Source organism: Dipodomys ordii, unplaced genomic scaffold (genome assembly GCF_000151885.1).
Source record: "Dipodomys ordii isolate 6190 unplaced genomic scaffold, Dord_2.0 Scaffold22, whole genome shotgun sequence".
Classification (NCBI taxonomy): Eukaryota; Metazoa; Chordata; class Mammalia; order Rodentia; family Heteromyidae; genus Dipodomys; species Dipodomys ordii.
In genome coordinates this window covers 3,083,351-3,111,133 of record NW_012267238.1, presented here as the reverse complement: position 1 = coordinate 3,111,133, position 27,783 = coordinate 3,083,351, and the positions used below count along the sequence as shown (strand labels likewise).

At 49.1% G+C, this 27,783-nt stretch overlaps 1 protein-coding gene across 1 annotated transcript in view; it reads right to left on the bottom strand.

The window, feature by feature from the left end:
- Positions 1 to 7,496: 7,496 nt before the first annotated feature.
- Positions 7,497 to 27,783, bottom strand: part of Arhgef17 (Rho guanine nucleotide exchange factor (GEF) 17) — a 64,964-nt gene continuing 44,677 nt past the window's right edge. The window contains exons 3-21 of the mRNA XM_013014185.1: positions 22,924 to 23,106; positions 20,636 to 20,752; positions 20,332 to 20,424; positions 19,957 to 20,133; positions 19,629 to 19,679; positions 19,278 to 19,387; positions 19,086 to 19,171; positions 17,089 to 17,207; positions 16,675 to 16,888; positions 16,059 to 16,132; positions 15,404 to 15,603; positions 14,908 to 15,209; positions 14,236 to 14,485; positions 13,916 to 14,002; positions 13,554 to 13,621; positions 13,182 to 13,330; positions 12,209 to 12,383; positions 11,837 to 12,106; positions 7,497 to 8,958 (exon numbers count right to left, since the gene is read on the bottom strand). Of these exons, the coding sequence (XP_012869639.1) occupies positions 8,762 to 8,958; positions 11,837 to 12,106; positions 12,209 to 12,383; positions 13,182 to 13,330; positions 13,554 to 13,621; positions 13,916 to 14,002; positions 14,236 to 14,485; positions 14,908 to 15,209; positions 15,404 to 15,603; positions 16,059 to 16,132; positions 16,675 to 16,888; positions 17,089 to 17,207; positions 19,086 to 19,171; positions 19,278 to 19,387; positions 19,629 to 19,679; positions 19,957 to 20,133; positions 20,332 to 20,424; positions 20,636 to 20,752; positions 22,924 to 23,106 (2,922 nt within the window). The 3' untranslated portion in view covers positions 7,497 to 8,761. The remainder of the gene's footprint in view (positions 8,959 to 11,836; positions 12,107 to 12,208; positions 12,384 to 13,181; positions 13,331 to 13,553; positions 13,622 to 13,915; positions 14,003 to 14,235; positions 14,486 to 14,907; positions 15,210 to 15,403; positions 15,604 to 16,058; positions 16,133 to 16,674; positions 16,889 to 17,088; positions 17,208 to 19,085; positions 19,172 to 19,277; positions 19,388 to 19,628; positions 19,680 to 19,956; positions 20,134 to 20,331; positions 20,425 to 20,635; positions 20,753 to 22,923; positions 23,107 to 27,783) is intronic.

Sequence of the window (27,783 nt, the reverse complement as noted above, 5' to 3'; positions counted from 1 at the left end):
TGTGTGTGTGTGTGTGTGTGTGTGTGTATGTGTGTGTGTGTGTAGATGTGGGGGGGGGGAAGTTTGCAGGGGAAGAGTTTCTATTGCTCTTGGCTGTGCCTAGTTTGTGGGGAAGGGCAGAAGGAGCTCCCTGATATGGCAGGACCATGGATTCAGCCCCCTCAAGTGTCAGTGGTATACCCCACCCCCTAATCCAACTCCACCAGAGCTGGGGGCAGGAATTACAACAGAACACCACATCTCAGCCTGTGAATGAAATGAGGCATGGGAGGAACAGTGTGGGGAGGGAGGCAGCCAAAAGGCCAGATGTGCTTAGGATGCTCTCAACCCTCAACCCCAATTCCAAGTTCTGGGTTCCAGTGATGGCATTTCAGATATCACTTAATAACTCAAATGGTTTTGGGTCAAGGAGCACAAGCAATTAGTCAGGCATTCTAGAGAGTTCCTGGGTTCATCTTTACTATCAACACTTTGTAAAGCTTTGATCAAATTCCCCCTTTCACACAGTTTCCCCATCTGAAAACTAGGGCGCTAAACTTGCTGCCTGAAGTCATTCTAGTCCTCTCTAAGAGGAGGCCACCTGCCCACTCTCGTTCCATAGAGCAAGTCCCCAGAGCCATAACCTGCATATTTCCATCCTGTACCCCCGAGGTTCTGAAGGAGCCTATTATTATTTATTGCCGATCAGGTGAGCCAGTTCCCTCTCCAGCTGACCAATTCCAAAGCCTTTTCAAGATGGAACTCTTCCTGAGACTGGAGCAGCTGGTTGTCCACAGTGAGGAGACAGGAAAGGAGGGATGGAGGCCACAGGATTTGATGTTTTATGGCGTTCAGAGGAGACTGGCTGAGGAGCAGATTGAAACACAAGCTCTCTAAGGTATCTGAGGTGACCCCATAGAATCTCAGCATTAGAATATTGGGGCTTGGAGATCCTGGTGAAGATCTTGCTGAGTCTCCCACAGTGCAGCTTGGGAAGCAAGCCAAGACAAGACCTGCACTTCATCATACATGACACAGAATAAGGCCATGATGAGATAGACTGTGACAGTGACCTGGAGGCCAGGGTATGGCTCCACATCCCAGCAAAGCCTTGCTTGGGGCACAGGGGTCCTGGGTCACAGAATCACAGCCAACAGGGATTTGCCTTTGGGGGCATGGCACCCCCTGCTGGCTGAATTCCCACATGGAAGTGTAATTCACCTTGGTTTCCTGGTTCCAGGAGCCTGCAGACACCAAAATTCGCAAATGCTGAAGTGACATATAAAAGGGCATAGTATTTACATGTATGCAATCCTATGCAATCTTCTCCAGTGCTGTACATCATCTGTAGACTACATCTAATGCCTAATACAATGTAACTGCTATATAAATAGATGCTATATTGAATTGTTTAGTGATTAATGACAAAGGAAAAAAGTGCCCATGTGCAGGGTAGATGTGCAGACTTACGATGGTAAGTCTGATAAAAATTTCCATCCAACACTGGTCAAATCATGTGCATGCAGAACCCAAGCCTAAGAAGGACAATAGGCGGGGACTGGAGGAGTGGCTCAGGTGGTAAGAGTGCTTGCTTAACAAGTGCAAAGCCCCGAGTCCAAACTCTAGTACCACCAAAAAAGAAAAAAAAGGAGGGGGGCGGGGGGAGTCCAGAGGCTCAGACTTAAATTTCAATGTCCTATCCTAGGTTGATTGGCAGCAGGAAAAGTACTAGAGCAAAGCACATCTTATCATCTATGAGTGCCTGAGCTCCATGGAGCCAAGCCTTAGAGCTAGGAGGGACTCAGCAAGGGTCAGGAGCTAGGCATGCACCTCCTGGGTCTGAGGACAAGGCTCAGCCTGCACTTAGGTCTAGATGTGGAATCCCCTAGTGCTGGATTCTCAAATTCTATCCTGGGCCTCACTGGCTCCCTCATGGGAAATCCAACACTCCTTTGTTTTCCCTGGCTTGGACCTTTCTGGTCCACTGCTCTGGTGTTCAGGAATGCAAGTATGGGAGGCTCTTGGTCCAGTGATAGATCTTTTATTTTTTGGGGTCCGGTCGTGAGGCCTGAACTCTGGGCCTGGGTGCTGTCCCTCAGCTCTTCAGCTCAAGGCTAGTGCTCTACCACTTGAGCCACAGCACCACTTCTGGCTTTTTTCTCTTTTCTTGCTTATGTGGTGCTGAGGAATCGAACCCAGGGCCTTATGCATGCAAGGCAAGCACTCTACCACTGAGCCACCTTCCCAGTCCCTCCAGTGATAGATCTAAGAGGGGGCTCTCAGTGGCGCTGTTGGGTCCTAGGTCAGACTTCAGATTTTTTTTTTTGTCATTTGTGGGGCTTGAACTCAGGGCCTGGACACTGTCCCTGTGCTTTTGTGCTCAAGGCTAGCACTCTACTACTTTGAGCCATAGTTCCACTTCCTATTTTCTGGTGGTAAATTGGAATAAGAGTCTTACAGACTTTCCTGTCCAGGCTGACTTTGAACCACTATCCTCAGATCTCAACCTCCTGAGTAGCTAGGATGACAGGCGTGAGCCACCAGTGCCTGGCTCAGACTAGAGTTTAGAGAGCAGAGGAAAAGCCATGGAATATGTGGGTTATAGTTAGGCAGCTTGGGATCAAGCATTTGGGATCAAGGAGCCTAGAGAAGAGAAATTGTGGGGAGAAAGAGAAATACATAGTTTGGTGGCACACAGATAAGAGTCAAGTCCTAGATCTGCCATTGCCAGGTTGTGTGGCCCTAGGAAAGTGACTTTATCTCTCAGTGCAGGCTAACACACCCTGGAGGAAATACAGAAAATATTTAGGAGGAACAGAAAACCCTTGTCAGGAGTCCCAGCTTTGGGCTGTGACACCACAACTTGCTCCCTCTTCTTTCTTTTCACCATTCAGAACCCAGAGTTCTGTCCCCCATTTATCTCTGATAAAGGGCCCACTGTCCTCCTCCCAGGTCAGCAGCCCAGCAGTCTATGCCGGACCAGCCTGGGATGCCTGTTCACTTGCCTCTGCCAGTCAGGACTCCTCACTGGCCATAATTGGGCCCAAAATAGCACTTCCCCTGTGCAGCTTCCTGAAAGTGGCCGTGGCTTAAGGTCTGAGAGGACACAGAGAAACTTGGTGTTTGGCAGGCATGCAAGAGATGTGAAGGACTCCCAGAGGTCAGCTGGGTCCAGAAAAGGCCAGGCACTTGCCTCTGGTCACACAGCAAGGGAGAATCAGAGCTGGAGCTTATTTTCGGGTGTCTAGGTCCCCATCCCCTCCTTAAACTAAGGCAGTGCCTCAGCCAGACTTACTGTTCACCCATGGTACCCTCAGGATCCACAGATCAGTGTCTTGACAATGGTTTGAAATGTGGGACAGGGGCCAGCTAATCTAGTCTTCTGCCTCTCCCTGGCTTTTTTTTTGGGGGGGGGTATTTTCTAACTTTCCTGATCATAGGAAACCCTTTAGGCCTTACTGTGTGACCTTAGGCAAGTCCCTGTTGCTCTCTGTGTTCTACCTTCTCTGAAAGATAGATGGTGTAGGTAAACCCTACTCTCTGGGATGGACTTTGGCTATGACCCTCTCCTCTCCTCTGGGGTCAGGAAGTTCTTTCCAGGACTGCTCTTAAGGAACATGAGCCAGAGAGAGGCATCATGAATGACTAGATGTGGCTCTGGCCCCACAGCTTTCTCCTGTCCTTCAGCTACCCATTGTGGCCACCTTTCCTCTCTTCCCCCAGCTGGCAATGAGAGCAGAGCAGTATGAATCCAAGTCCTAATCTTGGAAGATGGACGCCCTTGAGGATGCTCACCTCTGGGAGCCTGTTTCCTCCTCTAAAAGCAGACGCCGGTGGCTCACACCTGCAATCCTCGCTATTCAGCAGGTTGAGACCTGAGGATTATGGCCCAAAAGTCAGTCTGAGCAGGAAATTCTATGACACTCTTATTTATTTCCAAAAAGTAGGAAGTGGAGCTGTGGCTCAAGAGGTAGTGTTAGCCTGCAGCAAAAAAGCTGAGTTCAAGCCCCAGTACACACACACTCTCTCTCTTTCTCTCTCTCTCAAACACACACACACAGAGTACATAACAATACTAACCTTGCATGCCTATAATCCTAATTAATAGGAGGCTGAGATCTGAGGATTGTAGTTCAAAGCTAGCCCGGGCAGGAAAGACCGTGAGACTCTTTTCTCCAATAAACCACCAGAAAACTGGAAGTGGCACTGTGGCTCAAGTGATAGGGTGCTAGCCTTGAGCTGAAGAGCTGAGAGACAGCACTCAGGCCCAGAGTTAAAGCCCCACGGCCAAAAACAAAACAACAACAAACCAAAAAGTAGCAACATCCCAAGACCTTTGGAAGGAAAAAATTCTAGTTCCCAGCTTGCAGCCATCTTGAAGCTGGGTTTGTTTTGTAGATCTCAACTGGACTCTCCAGGCTAAATTCAATAACTACTTATTAGGCACCTACTGGCGTGGACATTGCAGCCAAGGCTTGCAAAGCTCATTCTAGCTTCCTCTGCCTTCTCTTCTTCCTCTGTTCACTTGATCTGTGCCAGTGCCCCTCACACCAGGCCCCCACACACCTCCTTGCCTTGGTTCAACTGTTCCCTCTTCATATTCTGGCCCAATTTCTCCTACCTGTGGGCAGCCATGGCCACACTGCTCAAGCATTAGTTCTCTGTGACACCCTTTTCAACAACAGGAAACCCTTCCCCAACAAAAATGCCACCTTACTATGTGACCTCAAGTAAGCCCTTGTCCCTCTCTGTGCTTCATCTTCCCTGAGATGATCTAGCTACCTCTAGGAAGGCTAAGAGGAGCTTTAGAGGTGATGCAATGTCCTGTTGGGGCTTTTATGCACATCCACCAAACTATACACACATTTGTGTATTTTTTTTTTTCAGTTATGGGGCTTTAATCAGGGACCGGTGCTGTCCCTGAGCTATTCTTGCTCTATCATTCTTTTTTTTTTTTTTTTGTCTTTTCTTTTTTGGTACTGGGGATCGAACCCAGGACGTTGCGCTTGCTAGGCAAGCGCTTTGCCACTGAGCTACATCCCAGCCCTGCTCTATCATTCTGAGCCACAGCTCCACTTCCATTTTTGTTTTGGTCGGTCATGGGGCTTCAACTCCAGGCCTGGGCGCTGTCCCTCAGCTCTTCAGCTCAAGGCTAGTGTGCTACCATTTGAGCCACAGCGCCACTTCTAGCCTTTTCTGTTTATATGGTGCTGAGGAATCAAACCCAGGGCCTCATGCATGTGAGGCAAGCACTCTACCACTGAGCCACCTTCCCAGCCCCTAGATCATTTTCTTAAATAAAAGCTTTCTGAAAAATGAGTGAAGTGGGCCTTGTGTGTGTATGTGTTGGTGCTTATGTGGAGATAACAATCTCACTGACTTTTCTGCCTGGGGAACCACAATCCTTAGATCTCAGCCTCCAGAGTAACTAGGATTACAGATATGAGCCACCACCACCTGGCTTGGTGTGTGTTCTTTCTTGTATTAATGTTATATACTTCAGTAGTTTCCTATGGAAATACTGGTATCTGAGTGCTGCCTTAATTGGCCTGAGACAGGCCCAGACCTCAGGTGGGAATGGCAGGACAGGCTGAACCACTGCTATCCAGAAATGAAGAACCTTTTCTTCTACAAAGGACCATTGGATATTTATAACATCACTTGCAAGCCATACAAAATTATCAGTTAAGGCAGATGGCCACAACACTTGAGAAGCATGTGTTCATCTATTCATGTGCCAAATTATTCTGAAGGCCTTATCTGGCCTGAGGAGGGCTGGATGTTCCTCACCCCTATAAGAGGAACTAATTCTTCCAGGAGCCTCCCCTGGGCATGAGGCTTGCCTACCCATGCATGATCTTCTTGCCCGTTGCTAACTGGCTCAGCCTGAGCACCTGACCAAGGGCAGGGCTAACCAGTGCCTGGGAAGAGGCCTTATTAACAGTAACACTGTGCCAGACTTGTTCCCGCTGAGATGCTGAAGTTGGAGAAATAGTGTGGATCCTGCCTTGGGACCTGGTTCTAAAACTGGAGTCTGATCCTTTACTGAAGCTGGAAGTCCTGAGGAAGCAGAAGCTGGCAGTGAGAGCTGCAGCACAAGCAGGCAGCGGTGGAAGAAAAGACACAGCAGGGAAGCCAGACATCTCAGCTGCTGTACCTCTGACAGACAATTCACATACCTCTGACAGATAATTCACATACCTGTCAGCTCATGTTTCCACAAGTGAGCACCCCTTTATTTCAGGGGCACAGTGAATCTCCTCTTTGCAACTCAAAGGCCAGTGCACATCAAGCAATCATCTTGTGCAGGAAGGAATCATCAGCTCCAGTTCATACACGAGGAAATGGAGGCTCACAGTAGCACTACTTATCAGTCCCACAGGTGACTGGTAGTGAAGCCAAGGTTCCAAACTAGGTCTGTCCAGCTTTAAGTTCCATGTTCCCAATGCTTTGTCTCATCATAAATCCCACATGGACATTGCCTTATACTCTGCAATACAGCTGTGCTTAAGATAATCCCATCCTCCCCAGGAAGATCATACTGCAGAGATGTGCTCAGCATGTCCTGTGGCTTTGAAGGCTGGCACTCCTGAGAGATGTGTGTGCCACATCTGAGGACTGAAATGCTAAGCACACACTGCTGCTAAGCCACACACTCAGTCTAGGAACTGAACTTTGTGTGTCTGTGCTAGTACAGGGCTTGAACCTAGGGTCTTGTGCTCTGGCTTGGCTTACTTGCTCATAATTGGCACTCTACCATTTGAGCCATACTTCCAATCTAGTTTTCTGGTGGTTAATTGGAGATGGAGTCTCACAGACTTTTTCTACCTAGGCTGGTTTCAAATCACAATCTTCTGATCTCAGCCTCCTGAGTAGCTAGCATAACAGGTGTAAGCCATTGGTGCCCAGCAGAATTGAGCTTCTAACTCAGTGATTTTGGTTAGAGACTTTCCTGTTGTGGTCTCAGGTCCTGCAGGTGTGCAGTGTGAGAAGCCCTCTGCCCCACTGCTGAGCCTTTTCCTTCTCGGACCAGAATGAAGATGGCTTTCACCTCTGTTCCACAGACTGGATTCCTGGCTTTGGATAGGGCTTCCCAGCCCTACCTTCTGGACATGGTTTCCTGGAGGAGCCTTAGACAGGCTCCCTAGTGCCCTGGCTCTTTGGCCACCTGTCATGTGTCAGCATCACTTTCAAGCCTATCACAGACTGACGGCTCTGGGTTGATGCACAGATGACGTATATAAGGTCTGTACTGTTTTACATTGCCTAAGTAATCTGCTGGGGATTCAAAATGCAACCTGCTAACAAAGCTTAACTAGCACACCCTAAATTTCCTAAGCTCAGACTGAAGCAATGATCTGCTTAGAGTAACACCACACTCTCTGGGCTCTCCAAGGCCTCCCTTTTGACCAAGTGAGTTGGTGTTGGGCAGCCCTTGTGGCTGGGGTGACAGAGTCCTGGGGTAGCTGGCGGAGGCCTCTGGCCCATGGCCAACTGGGGAGCAGTCATTTTGGTGTTTCTATTTATTGACTTCTTTAAGTTTCATCATCCAAGGAAAGTTAATACATGACTGTTTGGTAGCAAGAGAAACAATCTAAAACCACAATAACCCACCCACCCCAAACAAAAACAAAATTGAACAGAACAAACCCCATCTGAAACCAGACCTTTGGAGTTGTAGCTGAAGCAAGGGCCAAGGGTCAGAGTGGCTCCCTATAGCCTGCAAGGCGTGGGGAAAGGCTTCCCTCAACAGAGAACCTTCCCAACTGAAGGACCCCCTTGCTTTGGGAGGGTCCTTCTTGAAGGCTCCCCAATCCCCCGGCAGGACAGGGTATGAAAAGGGATTCAGTGGTCAGCTGTAAATCCAACCCCCAAGCTGACCACAGTGCCAGTGCATGAGACATGGGGAGGTGGGGACTGGGGAAAGGGACTGTGAGGAGTCAGGGTCCTTTTCTCTTACCCGAGAGAAAGCCCTGTCCAAGGCCTCACCAGGGTCCCCAAATTAAGACACCATTAAAGGCACCACCAACACCCTGGGAAATGCCAAAGCCTGAGAGGGCCCCCAGTAGAGGAGTTTCCTGACAGTCATCTTGTTTGGGTGGCTAAGGGCACTTGGTTCTGGCCTCTGGATTGGGATGGGTTGAAAGTGTATGTAAGGGGCATGTTTCAATGCCCTGGACATGCAGTGCGTGCGTGCGTGTGTGTGTGTGTGTGTGTAATGGGGGAAGGTGTGTGGACATTGGTCCCTTCGGGAAGGCTTGGTTAGGGTACCAGAGTGGCCCCTCAGGCAGGAACTGGCATTTTACTTCCTGTCATTTCCTCACATCATGCCCTGCCCCAAGTCACTGCATAAATAAGTGCTTTGGAAAGTACTCATCTAAAAAGGAACATAAATACTGTACATGGGAAAGGATGCTGTTCCCCAGCCTTCCTGCTGCCCCAGAAAACCCTCCCAATATTGCACATGGCCTCCCCAGTCCCATGGGGTACAGGTCCAGCCGTGTCTTTGGTAGAAGCTCCAGGGACAGAGGTCCTGGGCAGCCCACATGCCCCCGACCTGATCACAAACTGGGAGCACAGAGCACCCAGTGGGTGGGAGAGGCCCTGTCCTAGATGGCCAGCACATGTTCCATCGGGAATGCTTCTGAGACAGTGATACAGAGCCCACGCAGGCACAGGTGCACCCTGCTCAGATACTGGGGTCAAGGTCTGCGTGTGGGCTGGGAAGAGGCAAGCAGGCTGGGGCGGTGGGCAGGCGAGTCCTGGGCCACGGAAGACAGGATCACACCCTCCATAGGAGGAGGTGGTTTGTGCTGTCATCTCGGCCCACTGTCTCACTGCTGCTGCCACCTCCACTACTGAGCCGGAAGTCCTCATAGCCATCACCTCCACTGATAACCAGCATTTTTGGTCTGGCTGAGGCAGAGCCTCGGTGCCGGGGAGAGTCCCGGTGCTCTAGGGTTGGCAGCTTCTCAGGGCCTGTGTGTGGGAGGGGAAGAAGAGAAGGTTTGTCAGTCTGAGGTGACTGAGTTTTATCATAACCTTCACAGCCTGAAGTCCACACCCCAGAAGACAGTAAGACCAGCAAATTTCCAATAGTGGATTCCATACCCTATTAGCCCAGGACTTCTTACCTATTTCTGGGTAGCTAGACTTTCTAGTCAGGATGGTCAGAACTTTCCAGGGTCAAACTACTCTCTTGATTACTACATCTAAAATGCCTTCTTTGCTTAGCGAGGGTGGCTCATGCCTATAATCCTAGCTACTCAGGCTGAGATTTGGGGATCACAGTTTGAAGCAAGCCTGTGGGACTCTTATCTCCAATTAATCACACAAAAAGCTTGAAGTGGCAATGTGGCTCAAGTGGTAGAGCACTAACCTTGAGCACCAAGAGGCTTAGAGACAGTGCTCAGGCCCAGAGTTCAAGCCCTAAGACCGCCCCCCACCAAAAAAAAAAAAGCCTATTTCATTATTATTAGTCATGTGCTGCCCAACATGAGAGACTACATATGCTACAATGGTCCCATAAGATTGTAATGGAGCTGAAAAATTCCTACAGCCTGGGGGTGTTGCAGCCTTATTCATGACATTGCTTGAGACATTGCTCACATGTCTACGGTGATGCTGGTGTAAACAGACCTATGGCACTGTCAGTTATATAAAGGCAGAGCCTTGCCGGGCGCCGGTGGCTCACGCCTGTAATCCTAGCTACTCAGGAGGCTGAGATCTAAGGATCGAGGTTCAAAGCCAGCCCGGGCAGGAGAGACCGTGAGACTCCTATCTCCAATAAACCACTAGAAAACCGGAAGTGGCGCTGTAGCTCAAGCGGTAGAGCGCTCACCTTGAGCTGAAGAGCTGAGGGACAAGCGCCCAGGCCCAGAGTTCAAGCCCCACAACCGCCAAAAAAAAAAAAAAAAGACTAAAGGCAGAGCCTTTCCAATTACACACTGCACATAATACACATAATGAATGACTATGTTGCTACCTTATGTCTGGTTTTTTTTTTCTTTCCTGTGCTGGGAATCAAACCCAGGGTGCCTCATTAGTATAAAAATTTTTTTTTTGGGTCCGGTCATGGGGCCTGAACTCTGGGCCTGGACACTGTCCCTCAGCTCTTCAGCTCAAGGCTAGTGCTCTACCACTTGAGCCACAGCACCACTTCTGGCTTTTTCTTTTTGCTTATGTGGTGCTGAGGAATGGAATCCAGGCACTCTACCACTGAGCCACCTTCCCAACCCTAGTATAAATTTTTATACCAAACCTTATGTTGTTTTTTCCAAGTACTCCTACTACTTATACATTTAAACTCTATTCACTTGTGTGCAGTACATTGGTTGACCGCATCATTTCCTCTTGTGCGCGATTTAATCTTGTGTTGTTTTGCTCACTGTAGCCTTACGAGCAATAGCCTAAACTATACAGCCTGGCTGCATAGCAGGCTATACCATCTATGTTTGTGAAAGTACACATTATCATGGCCACACAACAATGGAATTGCCTAGTGATGCATTTCATAGAACATGTCCAATTGGTAAGCTATGCACAATATGCACAATTCTATACAACATTACTGTTTCCAACAGTCCTTTCTCAGGTAGGTCGCTCATCTTCTTTAGACTCAGACAATTCTTGACAGGCTTTACTGCTTTGCTAATTCAGACTTTACTGTGCTCAATCCCACAGTTACTTCCTCTTGGGGAGAGGTGTTCTTGTCCCACCCAAGTAAGTCTTTTCTGATTATTACCTCTGTGATTTCACACTGCTTCACTCTCTGATTCTCCCTGCCCACTTCCTGTCCTATATGCCATTCTATGCTCTTGTTTCTGGTGCTATTTCTATTTCCTGCCTACACATCACTTCCTGAGTCCTCTTCCTGCCCGCTACATGATTTCCAATCCAGTTTTATTTCCTGTTTTGTACAAGGGCCACATACAACAGGATCTATTTCCTACAAGCATATTCTATTTTTTAGTATATAAAGTACTTCCTGTCTCCCATAGACACTCTTTTCTTTTTTTTTTTTTTCCAGTTTTTGGCACCAAATCTAGAGCTTCACACATCCTAGAGAAGTGCTCTATGCTCTACCACTTGAGCTACACATCCAGTCCTTTTATTTATTTTTTAATTTTTCTTTTGGGACGGCTTGGACTGGTCTTAAACGTGCATCCACTCTCCAGGGTGCTGGGATTACAAGTGTGTGCCACCATGCCTGACTCATGATTCTTCTTTGGACAAAATCTTACACACACACACACACACACACACACACACACACACACACACACACACAGTCTCTCTCTTTCTCTCACTTACTCTTACTCACACGACATCCTAGATTTCATTTTGGGATTTTTGTAGCCTGTTTCTGAAGACACGTGCCACTTCCAGTTCTATATTACACTTTTCCTTGCAAAGCCTCCTCTGGCAAGGCAGCAGGAAGTACTAACCCAAAAGTCCAGGAACTCTATGTCAGGGTAGGACATTATGTGCTGGGAATCAAACCCAGAGCACCTCACTCGTATAAATTTTTTTTTTTTTTTTGGTCGGTCGTGGGGCTTGAACTCTGGGCCTGGGCACTGTCCCTCAGCTCTTCAGTTCAAGGTGACACTCTACCACTTGAGCTACAGCGCCACTTCCGGTTTTCTCCGGTTTATTGGAGATAGGAGTCTCACGGTCTCTCCTGCCCGGGCTGGCTTTGAACCGCGATCCTCAGATCTCAGCCTCCTGAATAGCTAGGATTACAGGTGTGAGCCACCAGCACCTGGCTCGTATAAATTTCTATACTAAACCTTACGTTTTTTTTTTTTTCCCCAAGTACTTCTACTACGTATACATATAAAAGTCTCTGTAGACCCACCTGTGTCTGGGGGAGGTGGTGGTGTTGGACACAGCAGATTGAAGCCATCGGGGAGCTGGACTGCGGCCAGGAACCGGACATGGCCGGTATGCCCCTGGCCTAGGCCAGCAGGGCTGAGAGGCGCCCGTGGACAGCTGACAGTACTGGGGGAGGTGGGCATAGTGAGCACAACACCGGCACTGGTGCCTACCCATAGCAGCTCCTCACATACCAGCAGCGCTGTGATCCGCAGGCAGGCAGCCTTATGCTGTCGGATGATGGCATCAGAGCCTAGATGGGAAACAGATCAGGCCCAATGCTGGCTCTGGCTCAGCCTCCTCAATCACAGGGCAGAAAGGTTCCAAGGAAAGGTGCAGTGGAAATGGTTAGTACCTGCCAGCATCCTGTGCACAGGGGGGGTGACATCTACCTCCGCCAGCTGCTCAAAGGTGTCTGCATGGTAGAGACACACATGGGCGCTTCCTTTTAATGTCACCCACACACCCAGGCTGGAGTCCACCATGCAAGCCACACTTCGGCTTGAATCCTGCCCCACGTAAAATGTGTGCTGTGGGTGAAGGGAGGGCAGAGAGCAGTTGGTAACCAGCAGGCTTTCCTCCTGCCTGACCCCACCAGGGTTCACATTCCCTCCCAAACTCCCACCAACTGCCTCCAGAAGCCACCCCTCCCCTCAGATGACAGCCAAGGCTGGGTCCTGGGTCTGGATGATCAACCTTCCAAAGCATGCTTACACTAGTGTCTCCCCCACTTAGTTCCCAGGAAGTAAAAGAGTGTGCCCTTTTCTCATGTAACCTGAGTGATGTACATACAGATCAGAGAACTTAAGGCTTGTAGTGTTTTCAGTTGTTGGCCTCTCCTGGGCAATTACAGAACCAAAGAACACTCACACAGTCACAGAGCTGGGGCCTGAACCTAGGTTTTGGACTCTAGCCCAGCTAGTGATATAGTAAGAAAGAGGAAAATCAAGGGAGCCTGTGGTTCTCCGACCCCATACAGGCTGGAAATATCTGGCATGTATGTAAATGAAGCCAGGACTAAAGGCAAGTATTTAATGGTAAGTGCTGTTTATATCAGGAAGGACCTTTTCCTTAGGGTACCCCCACACACACCTGCATTGAGAGAGTGGGAAGGCAGGAGCGTGAATAAGGACTTCTATCTACATGGGGTACTTTCTGTCTTCCTCATCAGCTAGAGAAGAAATGGGGGTCAAAGGACAGGGCCTGGCCCTATGTCACACAGAGGCCAGAGAAAACTCCAGCCCCTCAGCTGGATACTTCTCATCTCCCTCTCATACTGGCCCAGCTCATCCCAAGACTCCAATTCTGCTCCTCTATCCCCTTGGTACCTCTAGCTGTAGTGTGTCAGGGCTCAGGACAAGGACTCGGTTCTGGCAGCCACACCAGAGCCTCCCACCCACAGAAACCATCTTGGTGATGGGGCTCCCCTGAGTGCCCAGTGTCACCGATTTGAAGTTCTGGGGGTCCCAGAAGTGGCCTGGAGTGTGAGGAGGAAAAGAAAACAGGAAATTTAGCACACTGAAGCCTCATCATCCCATGAAGAGGTATAAACATTACCATCTGTAAGTTAGAACACTGAGGCCCCAGAACTTGCTCAAAGCCATGTCGCCAGACTTGTGGTCTGGGTACCCACTCGCCCAGAAGATAACTCCACCATCAGCAAAAGGATTGTGGTGAGACAAGCATGGGGGGCCATGTACCTGCTTCTCTTTGGTAGACCACAAGTTCTCCATTGGCTAGAGACACAAACACCTGGTTATTCAGATACCTGGGTGGGGAAAAAAAAAGGAGTCAGGCAATTTTAGGAGGCCAAAGTACAGTGCCTGGAGCCAGGGTTATCACAAGTCAAATTGCCATGGCTCCTGAGAGACTACCTCCTCTCACTTCATTCTCCAGGGAAGAGGAGCCTGAGGCAGTGACATGACAGAATTCACAGTATATTTACAAGCACAGCTGGCCCAGGGCCAGGCCTTCATCCTGCTGGCCTGCCTCCCAAAAGAAAGGCCAGGAGAAAAGAACCCAGTGAAAAGAAGAGGGCAGGGCAGGCATCTTGGGGCCTTACAAGATGCAGGTTACAGAGGCTGCATGCTGGATCTTCATGCTGTTCCTGCGATCTCGGATGCTGTCAGAGGACTGGTACACGTGTACACTGTGGGTCAGAGGTGAGCACTGTGACAAATGCTTGGCAGACTAGTCGCTGGAGTAATTTCTCCACCCACCTCCCCCATGCCAGGTGCCTGCGCAAGGTACTATATATCCCCACGAGGACAATCCCTCTGGCATCTCTGGCAGCAGAACCTCTAAGGCCTGATCCAAAATCCTGCTTCTGCTTCGGGACACCCATGTCTAGCACTGTGTCTCCAGCTTTTTTCCTGTTCCTACCAGCCATCCTCAGTGCCCAGCCATACGGAGCTCTGGTAGGCCTCAGGGTCGACACTCAGCAGGTCTTCGAGGCTTCCCCGTGTGAAGGATCCTCGGCTGGAGCGGCGAAGGGCTCTCCCATCCATTGGGCTGGTGCCACAAGGACCACCAGGCCCAAAAGAACCAGACAGGGATAGGAAGCCAGGCTCCTGTTCTTCCTCAGAGCTGGTTGTCTCTGCAGTGGCCTCCTTAGAGCTTGGAGTCTCCTCATCTGAGGGGGACAAACATTTATGGCTCCCTTCCCCTCCACCAAGCCACACATCTAACATCTTTCTAAGCCTTAGCCTGCCCTTACTGAGTCCCTTCTGGCCACGCTCTTCTTTTTGCAGTTGCTCCTAACCAGCCTCTGGGCCTCTGTACAGTGTTACTCCACTCAGGGACAGTGTAGACCATAGTGTCCCACATTCCATCTATCTACCATACCTTAGCCAGAGGAACCAACCACTCTGTCTAATACCCAGGATCCCACCTGTCTAAACTACTGCCCCAGGTTCTCAGTGGCACAGGCTCTGACCATTGTGTTGCTCTCCCCTTCCTGTGTTAATTGCAACGATTTGGTTCCAGCCTTTGTCTCCTCCTCTTCCCCTCCCGGCAGTCCACTCAGTTTGTAAGTCCTAAATCACACACACTCACTGCCAAAGCTGGAGGAGATGGTAGAACGGCTGGCCTGGCTCTGCAAAGTCCCTGAGGGGCTGGGTGAAGATTCATCATCCGAGTCGCTGTCAAAGGGCACTAACTCAGGGCGGGGGTCACCCTCAGCTGGACCCGGAGCCATCTCCAAAGCAGAGCCTGAGATGGAGATGTGCAAGCAGGGCTGGGTCCCTGGCTCCACCAGCGTGGCTGCATCCTCATCCACTGCAGCTTCGACCTCCAGCTCTGGACCTGGGGGCTCAGGAGCTGCCTCAGAAGGGTTCCTCAGGGACTCAGGCCTTTCCCTGCCAGAACAATGGAAAAGGGACAATGGCCACTAGAAGGAGCCAGATCAGTACTCTGACCTGACCCTGCCCATGAACATGCCGACCTCAGGACCCACCCACATCCACTAGACACTGTCCACCACAGAGTGGGCTCAGTGTGCTGGGACTGGGGTTTGTTTCCCACAGGTTTGTGCACCCAGCCCGGGTCTCACTGGTGGCAGTGGTGCTGCAGGCCCGGCACCGCCCCGATGCAGAGGATGCGGGCCGAGCAGACAGCGATGCAGGCCTCTACGTCGGGCTCAGCGCGCAGGCTCAGCAGGCACACCTGGCCCACGTAGCCGTCACTGTTGCACACCCACACCTCTGGTGAAGGCTCTGGGCAGCTGCTGAGGGTGGGGGCGGCACATGAAAACTGCAAGAGGCAAAAATGGACAGGGAAAGGTGAATGAGAAATTGCTGCCTGCACCATACTCTGCCAGGTGACCCCAGCAGAATGGAGGGTGGCAGACTTGTGTGTGTGAGGGGGGTGTGGATTCCCATGCACCCTTCTATATGTCAGGTGCACTCATACCTGCATGGACACATACACACACTCGGAATATGATCAGATACATGCATGCAACATGTGGCACTGCTAATGCTGGTACCTATGCAGACACATAGGAATGCATGAATTAAGAGAGTTTCACGTAATTATAATTATAGCCTTTGTTCACATGCATAGATACAGGTATGCAAGAAACAGCCATTCACATGTGATACATGTGCAATATCCATACACATGTACAGAGAGCTGGAAGCAAGTGAAATCCATGACCACATGCTAGCACTGGATCCTCACATCCACATGGCCATATGCATACACACCTGCATGCCGCTGCGGGTTTTCATGATGGGGATGGCCTTCAGGAACTCAGGGTCTAGACAGCTTTTGCTGGATGCTGCAGTGGAGATGGATGGACAGACAGACAGGGGTCAGTGCAGAGGATGACAGACCCTGTTTAGCATGCACCTCACCCTGGTCCTGTCCACCCCCATTTCCCTTTCTCCCCTGAGGGTGTCTTAAGGAAGTGGTTGACCCCAGTTATACTAGAAGGAAGGCTTGTAAGTTATAGCCTGTTTGTCCCTGATCTCAATTTTTCCATCTGTACAATGAAGTTGTTAGACCCAGAGGTTTGTAAGCCATGGACTCTGATCAATAATCTACGTACACTGGTCAGAAGGGAGGAGAGAAAGGGTTTGGGCCATTTAGGCCCATGGTGGGGTCTATGCCCTAAGCTGGTCCTGTCCATGGAGTCCTCTCTCTGCTAGGGATGACCTGAGGAGGACCACAGTCAGTATTTGATCTGGTCTCACTGCGTAAGTCTCAATCTACCCTCCTTGCCAGCTAATGGAGCACTGTAGTTCTGGAATTTCTGGCTTTTGAGGTCAGCTATTACTTGGAGGTTCTGGGAAAAGATTGCCAGCATGGGCCTAGGCTTACCTAACTTCCTCTTGGCTTCATCAAAGGCTTGCTCAAAGCCTAGGCGGGCATCAGGGTGGGGAAACTCGAAGATGAAGGAGTCAGTGCCTTCAGGCCGGGTGGCACACAGCTCCAGCTTAGTAGGTGGGAAGGAAAGCGAATAGCATAGTGCTTGCTTCTCTGACAGGTCCCGGTGCATAGCAGCAGAGAGATCCCGTAGCGCATCATCTAAGTTCTGCAGGGAAAAGGTCCAGGCCTCAGGCTATAGCATGTACCTGGCCTTGGGATTATGTGAGCATCTGCCTCTCCCTCAGATAGGAAAGGGATACTTTTTGCTCTCTAGACCAACAGAGAGCAAGACTCTCCCATAGATGGGTGCTCCCTTTCCCTCCGATGAGATGTAGCTATGTCTCTACCCTCCCACCTGCAACAGACCTGGTGGGGGAAGCTGAGGCTCTCAGAGAGTTTGCTCATTTGGCCCAGTGTGGTTAGGTCCTCGTCCAGGCGGCTGATGGCTTTCTGGATGCTCTCCCGATTGGTGGCTTGGGATGCCCCTGGTGGGGACAGAGGAAGGCCATGGACAAACAGACAGACAAGGTCAGTTTAGACAGACACATTCCTCCCTTACTGCACAGCCTATAGTTGGGCACAGGGACTTGCTTGGCAAACTGAGAGTCCAAGCTTAATGGAGTCCAAGCTTTCAGCAGCAGGCAGCAGGCAGTTTCCAGAGAAACCCCAGGCCTGGGAACGGGAGACTGGACAAGGTTGAGAGCCATATGGCACAGGATGCCAGGCCCTTAGAGAACTTGACAGAGAAGCACAAAGTATGAAAGGCAGACGGCTCTGCAGGTTTTGTGCACTTTAGCAGGCACAGAACTATGGCAGCAGTGCGGCCTCACTGGGAAAATGCCAAGCAGTCAACTCTGCTGACCTAGGAACTTGCCTCCCCACAATGGAGGAGCAACAAGCCAGGGCCCTGCATTTCCTGGTCCAATCCCGCAGCTGACCATTGCCAAGTGGCTGGTCCTACAAGCCAGCTGGGCATTCCACGGCTCACTACCTGGCTTGGGTATATATACTCTGGACCAGTGGCCTTTATGTGGGACCATCTCTCTATCCTTGGACATGACATTAGGCATGAAAGCCAAGGGACAGAAAGCTTTCTTTTGTTCACTTTCTCCTAAATGACACTTTCCCCCTGTCTTCTGCCCTTGTTTACGCAGGGTATTGGTAATATTGTAGTATGTAGGCCACAGCTTGCAGACTGGTAAGAAGGAAGACCTGGAAAGGATTCTGAGACTGAGAAGTGATGTTTGGAATGACCCTGTGGCCAGGGACCCTGCAAGGGAGAAAGACAGCCTGATGAGGAAGGGGAGGAACATGGAGTAAAGTGGAATGACAATGGAGAGCTTGTGGTAGACACAGGTCTGAGTCTACAGAGAAAACAATGTGTGCTGGGTAGACAGCCACAATATAGACTAAGAAAGTCAGAGCTTGGAAGAGCTCATCTATGGTCTCAATATTGTGTCTCTCTAAAAGTTGTTATGTTGAAATCTATGTTGGTATTAGGTGATGGGCTGGACGGAGATGACAAGGTCATATGGATGGGGCCTTCATAAGTGAAATTAGTACCCCTTACCAGATACTAGATCTGTTGCTTTCTTGATCTAGAACTGTGAGCAATCAATTCCTGCTTATTATAAGATGACCTGCTTTGTGGTATTTTTTGTTATAGCAGCCCACAGACTAAGACAATCTGCTGCTACTCTTGAGAAAAACTGTCCTGCACCAATCCCACTGACTTTGACTTTCCATATGACTTTGCCCCACTCCTGGCCACAGCTGAATGGACCAGGACCTAAACGTGATCATTATGTCTGCTGGCCTGATTTCCAGTGAGAAGAAATGAGGTGGATGAGTCATGATCACCAGCAGCTTGTTCCTCCATAGGACCCTGACAGGTCTTGGTTCATCTCTCAGGAGGGCCTATTAACTGGGCCTTTTATCACTGGAGTGGGAAAGAAGGAGAGGAAGCTAACGTCTGTGAGAACAAGATGACTCACAGCAGGACATCAGAGCAAGGAACAGCACAGACTATATAGCACTGCTTAGAGAGATTGTGCAACATCACCCAACACTAGGTGCTCAGATGAACCCATGTGTAACTAGAGTTCTACCTGCTCTTCCTGAAGCCCCACCTGCCAGCCTAGGTCCTGCTACTCTGCAGGTAATCTTCCTGGACAGTGGGTCCAACTCTGTGGGTGCCAACCTGGTCCTTCTCTCTATCTCCCTCATACTAGATGGGGAAGTGAGCTCAAAATCTGAAATCCAGATGGACAGGGAGACAGACTGACCATGTTCACACCTCTAGGAGGCTTCTTAGGGGAAGACCCCAAAACCACAACTCCTGGGCAGACTTAGGTCAGCCCCACCTTTGATGATGTTTGTATCTTCCAGCGGCAGCTTCCACAGCATCTTGTACTTGCTGGCTGTGTCAATGACACTGGCCGCTGTGTACCTGTGGGCAGATAATGGGGTGCTCTGGGAAGGGCAAGGGAATGGGGTCCAAGGGCAGGACAACTATGCCCCCTGCCTGTACCAAGCAGTCTCATCCAGACACTTACAGACTCATAGAGCTCCGCCGCAAGGAGCCCGACTTTCGCTTCAGGGTGGTACAGACAATGAGGTCCGTGAACAGGAAGAGGGACCGGTCCTTCTTACCACCAATTGCTTTCTGTGGGGACCAAGGCAGGATTCAGGATGGGTACACATGGTCCAGAAGTCCACCCATACCCACTCTCAGTGTCTAAGGGGACAATGAAGCCCAGGGAGGGTGAGGGTGCCCTGGTCCCTTCCCTTCCCCCCGCCCCCAGCTATGCAATTACAGCAGGGAGACCTGTGGGCAGCAGGTGTGGGAAGAGTAAATGGAGGTTGGGAGGTGGGAACAGATGGACAGAAAATAGAATACTTTTTACCACTTCAATGACCATCTCCTGTCTCAGGAACCGCCGCAGAGGGGCCTGGAGCTGTGGGGCAGGGAATGTAGTGTCATAAAGGCTAGTTATTAATCCCTATCCCAGAGACCTGTGGGTCAGGCCAGTGGAAAGTAGTATCCTGTCCACCTTCCCATTGTGCTGTCAGGCCCGGGACACATGGTCAGAGATGGATGGATAGAGCTTGTGTGATCACAGGTGCAAGCTCACTGCAGATGTGGATGTGGACAGGCCAGAGTTCCAGGTGACAAATGAAGACACAAAGGCTGAGTGGACAGAGACATGGGGGCAAGGGAAAGGGGGCACGCACATCCTCCATGCCCTCAATGTGGGCCTCGATCTCCTGCAGCACACGGGCATGCCGCTCTGCTTCCTCAGCATTCCGCACACCCTTGTTGATGCGTTCAGCCACCTGCTTGATGTTCCGCTGTGCGTCCAGCAGGAGTGGGTGGTCTGGGTGGTCTTCAGGTGTGTGCTTCAGGAGGTCCTGAAGGGGGAAAAAAAACCCTAAGGATGTGCGTAGCTATCCTTAGGGCCTATGGCTGAATGCTGGAGTCAAAGGGACTGTGGGCAGAGACCAAGGAGGATTTCCTTTCTCTGAAGACTGATGCTAGCTCCATCAAGCAGGGGTCCCCCGGGCCTCTAATCTTCTCTATGCTCCCTGTCTACCCAGACCCATGCCCACCTTCACCAGGAGCTCATAGCGTGGGATCCGTTGCACAGGCTTGATCATGAGGTCAGATAGCGCCTGCTTCTCCTTGTTTTCTCGCATGCTTTGCTGAAACCCGAAGCAGGTGAGAGACCCCATGTGAGCAAGGACATACCAAGAAGGTTTCTCCAGGACAGAATCCCAGCAAACCCCTACAGCTCAACCTGAGGGTAGAGGCTGACCCACTGTCTAGGGCCATGGGCCCCATCTGGGAGCTCCTGGGCCCTCACTGTTGGCTGGAGGTGAAGGTCTCTCCCACCCCTTGGCTTGGCCCACATACCTCCAGGAATTTGAGAAAGGCAGGTCTTGCCTCCTTAGCCACACGCACGGCGTCCTTTGCATTGAGGAAGTTATCGATATAGGCAGAATAGATGTTTACCAAGATGTCCTTGGAGAACTGTGGGTAAGGAAGCATGTTGGAGACCCTCAAGTGTCCTACTCACCTATTCTTCCACTGATTTAGGCATGAACAGTTTCCTCCAACTAGAAACAACTGTGGATGAGGAGGTGCAACTCAAGTGATAGAGGGCTAACTTTCAGCGAAAAAGCCAGGCAAGTACACAAGGCCCTCAATTCAATTCACACACACACACAGAGAAAAACACATATAAACACACATACATAAATACATAGCTACATCTGCTCCGTGTATGTCTGTGTGAGTGCAAGTACATGTACCTGATGTTCCCTGTGAACTCAGGCTGGGTTCTTTTTTTTTTTTTTTTGGTCCGTTCGTGGGGCCTGAACTCTGGGCCTGGGTGCTGTCCCTCAGCTCTTCAGCTCAAGGCTAGCGCTCTACCACTTGAGCCACAGCACCACTTCCGGCTTTTTTTCTTTTTGCTTATGTGGTGCTGAGGAATTGAACCCAGGGCCTCAAGCATGCAAGGCAAACTCTCTACCACTGAGCCACCTTCCCAGCCCTGGGTTCTGACTGAGCATCTCTGTCCCTAAGTCTCTGATCCTACCACATATAGCCAGGCACTGTCCTTAAGGTGCACAGACTTATTTCAGCTGCCTGGCCTTTGCTCATACTGTCCCCCTCCACCGGAAATGCCTCTTTCCACACTCCATCTCACCCACCCACTGGGGCTAAGCTCCACTTTTGCCTCCTCTAGGAATGGTCTCTGTTATGCACCTGCTCTTTTGCTTCTCCTGATGTTTCCTGTCCTAGCCACAGAAAAGTACATGTTAGGTAGAGTTCCTGCCTCTCCAAGGTGAACTGTCTAAGATTGTATAGGGTCTGAAGCGGCCCAGTCCTAGGACACAGCATCATGGGCTGAACTCCATGTGGAGTTCACAGTCTATGGTACAGGCAGGAGGCGGAGCCTAGGGACACTGAAGGTAATGAGGGAAGCTGTCTTATAACCCTCCCCTACTGCTCACTCTCTGGTCACATCAGTTTCTAGGACAGCTGGGACAGTCTAAAACCTTTTTAGGCTCAAGGCCCCACCCCACATTATAATGAACACATTAAAATATGCTCACAAGCCAAAACAGATAAGGTATTTTTAATTTGCTTGTAGAATTTTTGGAAGGGTTTTACAGTTTTGCTTTCAAAATTATGTGGCTCTGAGTTATCATTTTAGTTTGCATTTGGCTATGATGTATATGAACATCATCATTCATTTATTCATTCATGGTAATTCTGGTAAAACAAAATGCAACTAAGTTTTTCAAATGTAATTAAATCCATATAAATATAACAAAGGAAAAAAATGACATGTTCTTTTTAAATGTGTTTTGCAATCCTGGGAATTGAACTGAATCTCATGCTTGCTACCTGAGCCACTCTTTTGCTTTTGTTACTCTTTCGGCAACGTTTCATGCTTTTGCCTCAGCTAGACTTAAACTTTCATCCTCCTCCTTCTATCACCTACTGGAATTATAGGCATGTACCACCACCAGACCCTGACCATGTTATAGTTTTACAAACATTTATTGAAATGTTTATTAGTCTTGTTTCTGCAGATCTTTCTGAAGTGAAGCTTGACTATAAGACCTTGAAAAGCTTACACAGGTGAGGAATATGTCACATGACACAGAGAGCTGGAGCCTGGAGTCACATTTTCTAGAACCACTCACAACTCTCAACTCTGTTCAGGTGATTCACTCCTCCATCCCTCTACTAACAACTTGAAAATCAGGGTAGTAAGCTCACCTTCCTTTCAAGGCTGTTGCTGTCTCTAATATACTCAAAATTCCCAACATACAATAAGTACCAAAGAACATTAGCTATGATTACTAAAATGCCTCATGATGAAAAGAGCTAATCAGGACAAGGCCAGTGTCAAGGTTAAGCTTATGTTCAGGGTCAGAGCAGTAGATCAGATTCTAGTTAAATTAGGGGTTAAAGTCAATACTAGAACCCAATAAGGTTTGCGTTAAGAACCAGATCAAGATTAAGACTAAGCACTGGACCAGGGTCAGATCAGTGAATGTCTGGGGCTGAAGTTCATACCAGCGTCTGTGGTTGGGCAATATCCAAGTTCAAGTCCACCCAGGGGATAGAGCCAGATCTAAAGTCAACGTGAGTGTCTAAGAAGTCCTGGAAGCATCAGGGATACTCACCGATTGGACAAGCAGAGCCCCCACCTTCTGCTGGGCATGCCAGGTCTGTACACAGTGCCGCACCTGCTCCAGGAATTGCTCATGGTGCTCCAGGAGCTCTGGGATCTGGTCAAAGATCTCATCCACCAGCGATGGGTCACACAGCAAAGAGTTCTCCGGCTGTTTCAGTGGTTGCATGTAGCCCTGGGAATGGATCTATGGGGTCAGTGTATGTTTCCCCCAGAGATGGTACCCCATGTCACCACACAGTTCTCTGGGTGAGTACCCATGCAATCACCCAGACCTGTTGCACAGTAATGCCTCCCACATTTCCCTCATTCAACCAGGAGGTAGGGGGGTAGGAACCTATTCCACTATGCTGTGGCATATGAAGGGAGTGAAGAGGCTCAGGGAAGTTTAAGGGATGCACAAATAAACCTGTTTGTTTGTTGTTACCTGGGCAAATACTATTGAACACTATGAGCCAGGCACTGTTCTAGGTACTGGGAGAGAGTGGAGAATAAAAAAGGCCCAAATCCTTGTCCTGACTGAGCTTATATCTAGTCAGATGAAACACATAAATAAAAGGGAAAAGTAAAAAAAAAAAAAAATTAACAAGGGGGGGGGAGGAGATGGGAGCACAGGGAAACAAAGGAGGAGGCAACAATGCTTGATAAGAAATGTACTCATTACCTTGCTCATGTAATTGTAACCCCTCTGTATGGTATTTTCACAATAAAAAAACTTTTAATAATAAAACAGAAAAAAATAATTAACAAATCAAAATTCATCCAGTCTAAGATTATTTTTATCTTTAGGAAAGAAAATATGGGTGCCTGTGGCTCATGCCTATAATCCTAGCTACTCAGGAGGCTGAGATCTGAGGATTGCAGTTCAAAGCCAGCCTAGGCAGGAAAGCCTATGAGACTCTTATCTCCAATTAACCACCAGAAAACCAGAAGTGGCACTGTAGCTCAAGAGGTAGAGCATTCGCCTTGAGCTGAAGAGCTCAGGGACAGTGCCTGGGCCCACAGTTCAAGCCCCACGACCAACAACAAACAAACAAAAACCACATTGCCAATTAAATTGTAATGTGCCGTCAGTTGCAGGATGAACTCTGGTTCCCAAGATGTTAAAATGTAAAGATCAACCTGGCACATATACACATAAATCCGTTACTTGGAAGAAGTTAAGAGGATTATGAGTTCTAGGACAGCCCAGGCAAAAGTAGTCAGATTCTATCTCAACAACAAAATGCATCTGACTACTGCTGGCTCATGCTTATAATCCTACATACTCAAGGGGCTGACACCTAGGGGATCATGGCTCAAAGCCAGCTCAGGCAGAAAAGTGATTGAGGCAGTATAATGCAGGGCTATAAACTTGGTGGAGCTGAACAAGAGTACAAGGCCCCTGAATTTTCTCTGTCTGTCTGTCTGTCTGTCTGTCTGTCTGTCTGTCTCTCTCTCTCTCTCTCTCTCTCTCTCACACACACACACACAAGAAAAAGCAAAAGCAAACAAAAGGCACTGGGGCTCAAGTGGTAGAGTATTTGCCTAACAAGTACAAGGCCCTGGGTTCAATACCCAGTATTGCAACGAAAGAGTGAAAAAAGTAGATTCAGTTGCATATGGAATTCCTACTGCTGTGAAGAACACAAAACAGAAAAGATACAGAAGTAACAGGGGGCCTACAGAGTCTGTAACTAACATTCCTGTTTTTCCACTTCAAATCTGTATTCAGTAGTTTCCTGGGAATGGAGACTGCTCAATAGCTTTTATGGAAAGGTTGCCCTCTACTGGCCCACATTGTAACTACAGGCAAGGAAGTGAGGGCGTTATTGAAAAAGAACATGCGGATGTTGCAATAACATTTATATCAAACATTTAAAAAAATCTGGCTTGTTTTGTTAAAACAAACCTGGGAAAGTCAAACTCAATAGAATCATCTTAGCATTCTGGAGATTCTGCAAAGGCCCATGGTGATGGTAAGGAGAACAGGCAGCCTGACTCTCAGAGCTCCCTGGCCAGTGCCACCCAGAATCTTACCTAGCTCACAGAAGGAAAGACTGAACAGAGATGTCAACACAGAATCTGCCAAGGCGTAGCAGCTAAGTCAACACCTACATTCCCTCAAATCCTCACTGAGTAACTACTGTGTGCATAGCCCCAAAGCCCAGGGTGACAGAACCCCCACATCTGTGAGCATGCAGCTGAGTGAGAGGGGCTAGAAAACAAACATAAGAAATAACTTTATTATTATTATATGACATGTTACAAGAGTGGAAGAGGTCAGGTGCCAGGAAGAAGGGGGCTTGGTCAGGGATCTCAGGGAACGGGGTGGGGGGGGAGAGGGGGTCCTTAGCTGGGAGTGTTGAAGTTCACAACAGGCCCCGAGGATGAGTCTGTCATCTCAGGAAAGGGTGTAGACTCAGGACCTGAGTTCAAATCCCATTTCCTGGCTGCTGACCTTGGATGTAACCACTTTGTTTGAAAGTCCTGGCCTGAAGGAATACTACTGGTCTATTTTTGTTAGCAGTGATCACCAGAAGGTAGCACCAGGGCTGTGGAGTGCAGTGTCCACTTAATTTTTTATTTGTTTGTTATTTATTTATTGTCAGGGCTTGAACTCTGGGTCTGGGCACTGTCCCTCAGCTCTTCAGCTCAAGGATAGCACTCTACCACTTGAGCCATAGCACCACTTCTATTTTTCTGGTGGTTTACTGGAGAAAAGTCTTACGAACTTTCCTGCCCAGGCTGGTTTTGAACTGAGATCCTCAGATTTCAGCCTCCTGAGTAGCTAGGTTTACAGGCTTGAGCCAGTGGCCCTCAGCTTATATTTTTTATTTTTTTATTTTTATTTTTGTCATCATGGGGCTTGAACTCAGGGCCTGGGTGCTGAGTGCTGTTCCTGAATTTTGTTATGTTTGTTATTTTGCTTAAGGCTAGCAATTTACCACTTTGAGTCACAACTCCTCTTCCTAGTGTCTGGTGGTGAACTGGAGATAAGAGTCTCACATGGGGCTGGGAAGGTGGTTCCGTGGTAGAGCGCTTGCCTTGCATGCATGAGGCCCTGGGTTTGATTCCTCAGGGCCACATAAGCAGAAAAAAAAAACTAGAAGTGGCATTGTGGCTCAAGTGGTAGAGCGCTAGCCTTGAGCTGAAGAGCTGAGGGACAGCACCCAGGCCCACGACCGGACCCCCCCCCCAAAAAAAAAAGAGTCTCACAGACTTTCCTATCCTGGCTGGCTTTGAATTGTGAACCTCAGATCTCAGCCTCCTGAGTAGCTAGAATTACAAGCACGAGCCACCAGCACCTAGTTCAGTCTACATTTTAATACACTCCTTCAGGCAGTGTACACAGTGGATAAGAGGGAAGAATGAGTCAGACTGACAGTTCCCATCCAACCTATGGCCCTTCTTAACCCATAACCTTGGACAAGATACTCTATTTCTCTGTATTTCAACTTCATCATCAGTAAAATGGGGGCTTAGAGAGGGTGGTACAAGTGACTTCATGTAAAGCATTTGTCACAGTGCCTGGCACATAGTAGGCATTCTGTCTCACAGGACCTTGGCATGTTTCTGAGACAGAGAGCCTTTATTTCCTCCCACAAAAAGGTGTTATAATCTCCACAAGGTAAACACGACGACTAAATGCAACCTTAAACACACACACACACACACACACACACACACACACACACACACGCCTTCTTACAATCTATAGTTGAGGCAAGTGTGACCAATATTCCCTCTATAGACAGGGTAGCTGAAACACAGACTGCCATGGGAGACACTTGGAGTCACACAGCTGGCCAAGAACAACCAAGTCACAACAAAGAGTCATGTGTCCTTCCCATACTCCAGGGCAGCTGTGTACTCTGGTCCTTGGGTTCAGGTGACACCCTCCTGTCCACTTCCTCTGTCCATCTCAACACTGGCTGCCTCTGCCACAAGTCCTGCATGACCTAAATCCTGGGAGATTCAGAGGGGGAGGACACACCAGGCCCTGCCTGCTCTCAGCTCTCCACAGCTGTCCTGTCTGCCAATGGGCATGAGAGGCAACATTACCTTTTCATCTTTGTGTTGGGGGACAGATGTGATGAGTTACATTTTGCAATAAAACGGAAGCTCAGAGATGTGAGGTGATTAGGCTAAGATCACCTAGCAGGACACAACTGCCTCAGCTCTCACCTGGGGGAGGATTCTTCCTCCCTGATATTTTAGGGGTCCCTCCTATGGCTTCATTATGGAGAAAGGAGAGCCTAGTCCTTGTCTAACAGCCCTCAGGCCCAGTCTTGCTTCCTTCCTAGCAGCCACACAGCCTCCTGGTTCCCTCATTGCTCCAGGGTTCTTCCAACCTGGAGGATGTGACTCCTGCTGTCCTCTGTCTGGAACAATCTCTTCAGGATCTCCCTGCTGAGATCCTACCCACCTTCAAGTCTATGCTAACCACCCCAACCTCAGAGAAACCTTCCCTGAAGCCCCCCTACAGCAAAGCAAGCCCTATTCTGTGCTCTAATCTCTCGATGAACTTTTTTTGAAGCATTGCATTTCTTTGCGACCAGACATATTATAAAGTTTACCAACTTAAGGGCATAGCTGAATACATACACATTAAGTATCCGTACACTTGTATAGCCACTATCTACCTCCAGAAGTCTTTATCTTCCCAATTTGAAATTCTTGCCATTGAATATTCTCTCCACCTTCTCTACCCCAGGCCTGGACACCCCACTTCCTGCTTCTAAGGGCTTGGCCACTCCCCAACCTCACCTAAGTGGATTCTTGCAGTATTTGTCTTTCTGTGACTGGCTTGCTTCACTCAGTGCACAGTCCTCAACGCTTAATACTGCCTACCGCAGGCATGAGCTTTTGG